The sequence below is a fragment of the Beta vulgaris genome, chromosome 2 (genome assembly GCF_026745355.1).
Source record: "Beta vulgaris subsp. vulgaris cultivar EL10 chromosome 2, EL10.2, whole genome shotgun sequence".
NCBI lineage: Eukaryota > Viridiplantae > Streptophyta > Magnoliopsida > Caryophyllales > Amaranthaceae > Beta > Beta vulgaris.
The window spans coordinates 16492074-16502751 of NC_079203.1; the positions used below are offsets into that span (position 1 = coordinate 16492074).

At 34.5% G+C, this 10678-nt stretch overlaps 1 protein-coding gene across 1 annotated transcript; it reads left to right on the forward strand.

Moving 5' to 3' along the window:
• Window positions 1-385: 385 nt before the first annotated feature.
• On the forward strand, window positions 386-9050 carry LOC104887250 (putative methylesterase 11, chloroplastic). The gene is made up of 6 exons (XM_010671850.4): window positions 386-1274; window positions 4626-4862; window positions 5086-5229; window positions 5458-5545; window positions 7753-7796; window positions 8262-9050. Exons 1-6 carry the CDS (start codon window positions 891-893, stop codon window positions 8532-8534), a joined length of 1170 nt encoding a protein of 389 aa, XP_010670152.1. The 5' UTR covers window positions 386-890; the 3' UTR covers window positions 8535-9050.
• Window positions 9051-10678: the final 1628 nt, after the last annotated feature.

The window sequence follows — 10678 nt, forward strand, 5'->3', positions numbered from 1 at the left end:
GGGTAAAAAAAAAAAGGTCAACGTCGGTAAATGGTAAATTAGGCCGGAAATTCATAAAGTGGTTCCTGTTCACAATCGGAAATATTTTATTAGGTCCTTTTTGACAAAATATTTTTTATTAGATCCTTCCCCACAAAACTTGTATTTTATTAGGTCCTTTCTGACAAAAAACCCTAAAAAACATGCACATGAAAATGTAATCTTTTATGGAGATTAATATGAATTTATGCGAGAAGCTAACTTAACACTATAGGATCTTTGGTGTTATTAGCGAAATTTCAAAAAACCATTATCTAACATCAAATTAACCAAAATCACATACATAAACTACTAATTAATAAGTTAGAAATGATACTCCTATAGCGTGTTTTCCCTTTCTATAATAATGCTTCTATGTCCAAAAACGAAGATCAAGAACACTTAAAAGTGTAGTTCTTTCTTCATATAGGCACCATGATCAGTGTGATGGTCAAATAATCTGTTCTAAAGTCTAATCTTAGAAGTTGTGGGACTATCTATATTAATTCAACCATTACCTTCCCCCTCCACAGCTGATTCTGCTGGCTGCACAAATGTACATCAAAAGCCAATTTTTATAACTAATAAAAGTAGAAAAGGCGAATTCCAGACAAGAAGGAAGTTTCCAATATGATGTATCATTGATTATTATAGGTCAAAACAACTTTCCTTTTTGCACACAGCAAATCACAACAAACAATCAAATGTAACAATCATACACTTTATAGTCCATAAAGTAGCTAGGCAGCATCTTCCTCCCTCCCACAACCTCCATTATCAATCTCTCTAAAACAAACTCACAACTTTCATTCTTTTCTCTTCTTATCTCCCATGCAATAAACACAAGTACACAACACAGCACAAATTAAAAAATGGGCAACCTTTGTACATGCTTATCTTATGAAGTTGTGAACCCCAAGCAAAACCCAAAGCGCCTATACAATCGATCAAGCTCTGCTCCTGCTAGCAGCAGCAATCGTTGGTCTAAATTCCGATCATCGAAGCGCGAAAATTTCAAGTTTGATGATCCTGTCCTTCATCAACAAGCGCTTGCTGCGGCTGCCATCATTCTTCAACAACAACAGCGCCAGAATGGGTCCCTCCCCTTTGATCGATCCACTTCTGTACGATACGCAACTTCAAATAATAATGGGAGTTCTAAGAATAAAAATGGTGTTACTTTGCCTCGTAGTTCCAGTTCTCGAGCTCGCTCTCTTACTGATCCTCTTCTTCAACCTCATCAACTTCTTAATCAGGTTTCTTTCTTTGCTTCATATACAATATAGATTGAATGTGGGATTTAATTGCTTGAATTTGGCATAAGTTCATAATCATCAAATGTGATCAGGTGGGTAACTTTTAAATTAGTTCGTTATTTATATTAAGAACAACAAATGCCATCATTTTCATCTCCGAGATGTATAAATCATCCAAAATCTTTGGTTAGATTCTAGGAGTGCATATATAGATTCTACAACTTTACCTAAGAATATTACAATCAAATCATTTTCTTACAAGTAAAAAGAAAATCACCCTTTTGTATATTTACCTTCTACGACCCTGTATGGGTGATGTGTTTATAGGTATAAAAACACCAATTAATATACAAAGTTAGTACATCTTGGAAATGATGATGTGTCGACATGTGTAGCAGCTAAGACCAAGTCATATGTTTATGAAAATATGAACAAAACATTGGACTGTGTAAATCACCTGACTTTTAAATGAGATCGATAAGTTCAATTTTGTTTTGTCCTTTACGATTGACATAAGATACTTTTGTTTTCCATATGTTTGGAGTTATATGTTCATTTTCCGCAAGTGCATTAGTATAGGTTTGGCCAAAATCTAGGTCCTTGTTGCAATGCTAAACGTCGGCAATTAGAGATTTTATTGTATTATTTCTTTATTTTATTGGAAATCTACGCAATAGGGGAATAGTCTGATGTAGCATTTTAGGATTCTCTTGTGAAGAACGTGTAGTTTCGAGTAAAGAAATTAAGAATGATAATTTATATGTAGTTGAAATGGCGGATCAACTTTGGTAGTCTGAGTCCATTGTAGCATATTCGGCTGACACCCCTTCTTTGAAATTGCATCCTGCTCCTACTTGAAAGTTTTATATTTTAAACAATTTATAACTACTGTTTTATGAAAAATAATATAGGTTACGACTTACGAGTAGCAAAACTCTTTTGGCCCATTTGGTAAGAGGTCATAAATGATGGGAATCATAATGCATTATAGTATAAATTCGTAAAAATCCAATGTATGATCTATGGTAATGCTACTTTATCCAAAATATCCATTTGTGGTATTGGGTGGTAATGAAAATTTATATAAGGAAACCCATGTTTTGTGATAAAGATTCATTCCCATGGTTATAGACAAGAGAACTTCTTTACAAATTTACACTAAATTTCATTACAATTACCACTATCTATTACCACTAACTAAACGGGTGGTTTGTGCGAACATAGTACCATGAAATTAGAGTTGGTAAAATATTGTGTTTGAGTAATATCCTTGTTTTATATAAACGGGTTGGGAAAACGTTGACACTTACCCAACCTATTTAACAAATTTGTCATCTCGTGTTAACCCATTTAATTAAACGTGTGAAATATCTCAACTAACCCACTTTTTTTGGTGTCCAGTGTTTTGTTGTAGTGTTAAGCTAATTTTTTTGATAATTTTTGACCATTTTAATATTAATATCTTATACTTTTATAGCAATTGTGTTAAACGAGTTCAAACTTGTCATATTCGTTTTGGAAACCTCAATACTAACCCAACCCATTAGTAAGACGTGTTGTGTCGTGTTGATCCGTTTCATAAACTGGTAGGAGTGTGGTGATCAAATGTATTAAAATCAGGTACTACTCGATCCGAGTTCAATACCTCCAATTAACATAATGTTTGGAGCAATTTTAAAGTAACTCTCACTTTTAATATCAATTAGTTATTAGGTCCGGGCATAGCCCGGGTAAAAAAAAATTTCATTTATTAATATCATATTTTATGATAATAATACTAAATACAACGTAGTTTAGCGGTTAAGACTTTAGTGTATGTACTTGAGGTCTTTTTTTTGTTAGTGTATTTGAAGGCAAATAAAAAAAAAACTATATTTCAAAGAAATAAAAATAATAATTTGTGGATACTCTCACCTTCCCTTTTTTCCTTCCTATTGTTTGTCATAATTGGTTGTTGTTTGTTAAGTTCCACTTTCGGTCCGAGAATAATATGAAGATGATAATGATGTTGATAGGTTCTATGAAGCTTTTAGTGATATAGAAGTAGCTTTAACATTAAAGTATTTGAGTGAAATATGAATTGATTGTATGAGCTTAACATAAAATAGGAGTCGAAATCTGCAAAAGCTCCTACATTTAGTACCTAGCTTCTTCAATGGTCCCAACTCCTAACTGTTAATCTGCCAGGTGCTTCATTACCATAACTTGTACTCATCCTTTATTTTTTCCCCTCTGATTCTGGTTCAAGGGTTGCATGTGGTTGCTTGGTGACACTTGACAGCATGATAATTTATTAATTGAATCAGTTGTGGGTTGTTTTTATTTTTATTTTCTTTTTGTCTTTTTGGTAGTGGGGTGCAGGGGGTGGAGGGGGGACCAATCAAGAGCAAATAATTTGCCTCTCATGCTTTTTTTTTTATATATTAAAATTTATTCTTGTAGATTAACGTGGAAGAAGTTGGAGTTTGGTATTAGAATGTTTCATCCTTAACATTGTTTTTCGATTTTTTCTTGTTTTCCTATCCAAGAACTGTAGGAGTTGCCGGGGTTTTCTGTTTTTTGATATTTTGATTTTCAAAGTCATATGATATATGTTTTATAATGAATAAAAAATTAGTCAAATTTATTGGGAACATGATGATTTTGAAAACTGACAACCAGAAAGTCAAAATCACTTTTTCTGGTCTCTTATTTTTGGTTTTTAGTTTTAAATAAACAGAAAAAAAAATACGATAACGAACGAGCCCTAAACTTGATTTGTTTGTTTGAGAATTGAAAAAAAAAATAAAAAAACATAGGAAGTAGAACTTTCTAGAAAGTGCAAGATGAGTTAGTTGTTTTGTTGACCAAAAAAAAGTTGGTAAAATGTAGGAAGGTGCTCAACTAATCCCCTAAGCAAGTAGAAGCTCATGTGGAAAGGTGCTGAACTAGTCCCCTAAGCAAGTAGAAGTTCGTGTGATAGTAGCTTCCCTCATTGGTAACCAAACAAATTTCTGAACTCCTGAGAATTTAAATTTGGCATTCATTATCCGTGTAATTGAACTTCATGAGAACTTTAACTTCCTAAGTTTTAAGTGAACCAAACGACCACTTAAGACTAACTATAACATCCACATGATGAACAAAAAAAGAAGTTATCCAATCTTTTAAAGGAGAGATTACCTTTATCGTACTTAGGCTTCATTCTTTTCTCACCTGTATTTGAACTTATTGGAACATAGTTAGTCTTTGTTAGAGTGTGTCTTAGTTGTGAACTTGTATGTACTAATTGTATTTCCTGAATGTTATCGATTTAAGGTGGAACTTAGAAAGACTTATGTTGGTTTGATATTTGAACTGTTCTTATGACAGGATGGAGGACTTGATGGTGTAGAAACTAATAGTTTTGTGCTTGTCCATGGGGGTGGTTTTGGTGCTTGGTGTTGGTACAAAACAATTGCACTTCTGGAAGAATGTGGATATAAGGTTACTGCCGTAGACTTAACTGGTTCTGGTATTCATTCATATGACACCAATGGAATTACAAGTCTTTCACAATATGTCAAGCCACTTACCAACTTTCTTGACAAACTTGCTGATGGAGAAAAGGTTATTTCTTCATTTGACTTCATTTCTGTTATTAAATAGCTCAACTTTATTTCTTAGAATTTATTCTGTTATCTATATGTCCTTCCAATCAAATAGCCTCTTTTCGAGATCAATCTGTTAGTGAATTGACTTGGCTATAGATTTTTGATTTGTACGCCTTTAAGTAACCATACCTTGTTATTGAACTACTTGGTTATATGTTTCCTCTTGTTCCATATTGCAGGTGATATTAGTGGGACACGATTTTGGTGGCGCTTGCATATCATATGCCATGGAAATGTTTCCATCCAAAATATCAAAAGCTGTTTTTGTTGCAGGAACAATGTTGGTTAATGGACAAAGTGCTCTCGATGTCTTCTCACCGCAGGTTTACTCTTGTTGTCTTTGCATTTCTTGTAGTAGCAAGCAATATGAAGTAGCCTCTTTAAGATATGACATGAGCTTGAGGGAAAATCCGACGGATTTAATCTACTCTACTGCAGTATTTTACTTGATTCATATTCAGGCAAATTTGCTGTAGTATAACTCTTTAGGGGAGTATTACTATCCTTAGGGGAGTATTACTATCTTACACCATTGTTCTTGCTTGCATCAGGAAGATTCCAAGGATCTAATGCAACAGGCTCAAATTTTCCTTTATGCAAATGGAAAAAATAATCCTCCAACTGCTATTGATCTTAACAAGTCATTGTAATGAATCAACCTAGGGAGAGGGGTATTCTTGGTATTGTAATAATTAGTTAGTGTTAGTAGTAGCTTGAAGAATAAGCTAGGGAGTTAGGGAGGAAGTATCTCTATAAATAGAGGAGATTAGGGAGAGAAAAGATCATGAAGAAAATATTGGAAAGTTCATTTTAGTTGTTAGCTTTGGGAGTGTGTCAAGTCACTCGAAAACTTGATAAACTATCTTTATTTTCTGTTATCTCCATTGTTATCAATCAAAGAACATCATCTTCTTCCTGTATATTTCTGCTCAAATTATCAGTTCATTACAAATGGTATCAGAGCAGTTCGATTCAGGGAAGTTAAGTTGCTGATTTTTCGATTTCAAAAAAAAAAAAAAAAAAAAAAAAAAAAAAAAAAAAAAAAAAAATCTGCAATGGAGTTTGCTTCGCAGGAGACAAAGAAATTCGCTGCAGATTTGAATGAGATAATCAGGAAAGGTTTTGAAAAATTTCAACAAGACCTAATAAACGACCTCAAGAAAATAATTAGTGACACTGTTGCTCCACTCAAAAGGGAGTTGAATCTTATTCGAAAAGAGATGGAGGATGAAGACATCCACAAAGATTCAGAGGTGGAAGAGAACGAGAGGGTGAAAACAACCGACCAAACAGCCACCAATGACTTTCAACACTCAGGTGACGAAGAAATAGAAGCGGAATCTAAGAAGGGTGCATCATGTGGTGGTTTAGGTGGTCGCCTAGGAGGACAAACCGGTGGATGCCGAATCATCATCGCCCACAACCACAATGGTGGAGAAGTTTTCGAAAAAGAGGGTGGAAGAAGAGAATCTTGTGGAAGGCCCGGTGACTTCGCTGGAGGATTTACCGGTGGAGGTAATGGAGACTATGTTGGTGGGTTGAATGTTTGTGCGGGTGGTCTGATTTTTGTTTGGGTTAAGAGAAGAAGAGGAGGAAGAGACGCCAAAGACAGATCTGTGGGATGCGGGTCTGGTGGTGGCCCAGGCGGAGCAGAGTGGCAGTTTCAAAGCTGCTTGCAGGAGGTTCCAGGGATGAACTATGCGAGCAATTGGACTGGAGATGGTGCTGTCCTGGAGAAGAATCCAGAAATGGGTACTAAGGGCAATCTTGTAAAAAAGCTTAATGATGACATCATCAATGAGTCAGGCTGCTGGGACCACTATTTTAGGGAGCATGGCGTGCAAAGTGTGATGGATTTTCAGGTCATTCTAAGGTTTGACAAGTTCATTAAAACAATTGGGCCTGATCCTTCTGAGCCCAATTTTTCTATTAATAAGAAAAGGGCTGTGGCTAGATTTATTATTTCTAAGTCCATTCCTACCAACCCAGCTAACAATTATGAAAGTCAAAGGAGACATCTGTCACGTGGGAATAAAAAGAAGCAAAAAAGGGACTCAATTACTATAAGTGAGGTAAGGTCCACTTTAAACCTAACCATCCTTACTAAGCCCACCCAGTTTTCCACTTGTGATTTAAATGGGATTGAGCCAGTCTATGGGCTTTGTGACCCTTATCTTGGTCTGTTACCCAAGTTCTAAAACCCAACCTAGCTATTATTGTTCCCACCCAATTGTGTGCTAACACCGTCACAGCCTTCACCCCTAATTTCTTTTCGATTTTTTGCAACTCACACATTTCTCCTTCAACTTCATATTCTACCCACTTCACTCATAAACAGACCCTTCCCCTTGATAAGCTGCTGGATGTTTCTACCATGGGCGAGCCACTGAAGCTGCTACACTCCACTCCCAACAAGGAGGAAAGTAAACAACAATGCCAACTGTACTTTGAAGATGACACAAACCACTACTGCCTAGACCGAGAATTGAGCGCCAATTTCTATCCACCTTGAGGACAAGGTGAATGTTTGGGCGGCCGGTAATGTAATGAATCAACCTAGGGAGAGGGGTATTCTTGGTATTGTAATAATTAGTTAGTGTTAGTAGTAGCTTGAAGAATAAGCTAGGGAGTTAGGGAGGAAGTATCTCTATAAATAGAGGAGATTAGGGAGAGAAAAGATCATGAAGAAAATATTGGAAAGTTCATTTTAGTTGTTAGCTTTGGGAGTGTGTCAAGTCACTCGAAAACTTGATAAACTATCTTTATTTTCTGTTATCTCCATTGTTATCAATCAAAGAACATCATCTTCTTCCTGTATATTTCTGCTCAAATTATCAGTTCATTACAGTCATCACTGAAGGAGTTTCTATTTAACCAGAGTCCAACTAAGGTGAATTATATTTTTCTAGTTTGAACGTCTAAATGCTTTTCAATATTATTCTTTGTTTGGAAAATTTAAATGAAGTAAAAACCATGACTAGCATTATGGCAAGGATACATACCAAAGTATATTATTGATCATGACAGGCGATGGAATCACTGATTAATTTGAGTTTACGCGTTATAAAATTAAACTGCCTCTTCTGGTTACTGGTAAGTGATAACAACAATATATGTTTGTGGCTAATCATACAGCCTAATGAAATCGGAAACATCATTTGCTTGCCTTTGGAAGTTAATCTTTAAATTTTATATAGCTGACAGTAAACTGTTGTTATGCAAAATCTCCTGGCACTAGAAATGCAATGAACTAAAACATGAAGAAGATAAACAGGGAAATTTATCCTGCGCTGTTCAGTTAATATTGTCAATTAATGCCTCTTCCTCTGATCCTGTTACTTTCATCTTGGTGTAGGATGTTGCTTTGGCATCTGTGTCAATGAGACCAATACCATTTGCACCAGTTTTAGAAAAACTGTGTCTTTCAGACAAGAACTATGGTACTGTGCGGCGATTTTACATAGAGACTACAGAAGATAATGCAATTCCTGTCGCGGCACAAGAAAAAATGACAAAAGCAGCCCCTCCAGAACAGGTCTTTTGTCTCAAAGGTGCAGATCATTCACCATTCTTTTCAAAGCCGCAAGCATTGCACAGACTCTTGGTTGAGATCTCAAAAGTTACCTGAGTTTGTGACTCCTTTCTGTGCAACGCTAATATGAAGTTACATTGCCCTGATGCAATACTTATATTCGCACATGAATATAAACAGATGTGGTGTGCACATTGTATAGGTCGCTGACTACTCATGGAGCATTTTCAGTAGTTCCACAGCTCTAGAGTTTTGCTGTTACACACCTCAACAAATTTAAGTGCTTTGTTTTCGGGGATGGTCACTGTAGTAGGTTCAGTGCTTCATCAGCGAAAGATGATAGGTGTTTGTGAATAGAGCCATTATTTTGGTACAACTCTTAGGTGGTTCCGGGTACACCTGGAGTTAGGTGTATACAAGACTTATTTTGTGATTTGTGTATTTGGATGACTTCAAATGAGTATAAAAGTAGCCTCAAATGAGAAAACAAATAAATAGTAGACCTCTTTAGACTTAAGGTAAGACATGTAATTTTTTTTGACTTGAAAGTGTTTTTTCTCAAAGAGGTGTGTAGAGAGAGGGTTTTTGAAATAATATTTTGGGTCATAAACACTTTTATTTTGTCTATAATGTTCATACTAATGCTAGCACGTGGAATTAAGACGGACTAGATTTATAATACAAAAAAAGGGGAAAAGCTGTACGTGGTCTAGCTACCACGAAATAAATTAAGACGGACTAGATTTATAATACAAAAAAACTTAAATAGACCTAGTTCATACTAAATGTAGTGTGGACCTAATGCTAGCACGTGGAATTATAGGTGAGAAATAGTATATAACAATATAGAAGAAGAGTATATATATATATATGTTAAAAAGAGTGATTACACGAAAAAAAAAGGGTCACTAAGTTAGAAAATACTACGTGAGTTTCACTATAGATGCACCATTTCTATATGGCACACAAACCAAGGGTGAGAATAGAGAGGATTGTGATTACGTAACTCACGTGCAATAGTGTTAATTACTGAGGTTATAAAAATTTGAAGAGTTTTTTTTAATATAAGAATAATATATACATTTGTATTTAATTGTTTTAAAAGTAGAAATATTATCTTGTCTTAAAATTATTATTATTTCCACAAAACCTAACATGAGATTGTAGAATAGTTGGTTATTCCATTCGTATATCAAATGAAAGCTTATGGGTTTCAACTTTCAAGTCTTAAAACTAAGGGTGTTCATAAATATCCGATCTGTTTGATTCTATCTGTGAATCGAACTAATTTGTTAAATCAAATATACATTTTTCCTAATAATAAAAAAATATAATTTATTGCAACCAAGATTCAATCTAACTTAAATAATTCATAAATGATAATATTGTAGGATTAAGATGAAATGGGAAGAGAGAGAAAGCATGGTGAGATAACATAGAGGACGATTATTGAAAGTAAGAAATATATAAAATCAATTGAGATGAATAGGGTATGAGTAAGCTAAAAAAGAGAAAAAATAATAAAATACTCCCTCCGTTTTCTAAAGATTTTCCCTCTTTTCGTTTAGGTGCGTTTTTAAAAGATCTTCCCTCTTTTACTTTATTCCTTGAAATTTTTTTCCCTTTTTACCATCTCATATCCTTATCATATGGTCCACCATTACATTATTAATTGAATTTTACTCTCTTTCTCTCTCCTACTTTGACCCATTTTTATTTGTTTATTTATCTTAACCCATTTCTCTCTCTTACTTTACCCACCCCACACTCCAGACAAATGGATCCTTCTTGGTATTTGTAGAAACAGTAACAAGGAAGATCTTTAGGAAACGAAGAGAGTAATTGAAGACCATAGATCATTGGGTAATCATTAGGTTTGCTCTAAGACCACAATAGGATTACCCACCCTCCCCCATCATATATACTTATTCTATTTGACAAATAGAGTTTAGAATTTACTATTAGAATTTTAACTTTTTGTTCAGTAGATTTAACCGTTGATTTGACAACTTTTTTTTATAAATGTGTTTGGTAAAAATTAACTTATTTCTAAAAGCTTACTGCCTTTTTTTTTTTTGTATAAAATGACATTTATAGACATTTTAATACATATGTATAGTATTATTATTAGAGGCAAAAAAGTCATTGAACATATTTCTACCTAATCTTCTAAAGAAAAAGCTCATAATATGAGCTTTTTCATTTTGAGAGTTTTTATTCCAAAACTCTCTCTAAAACAC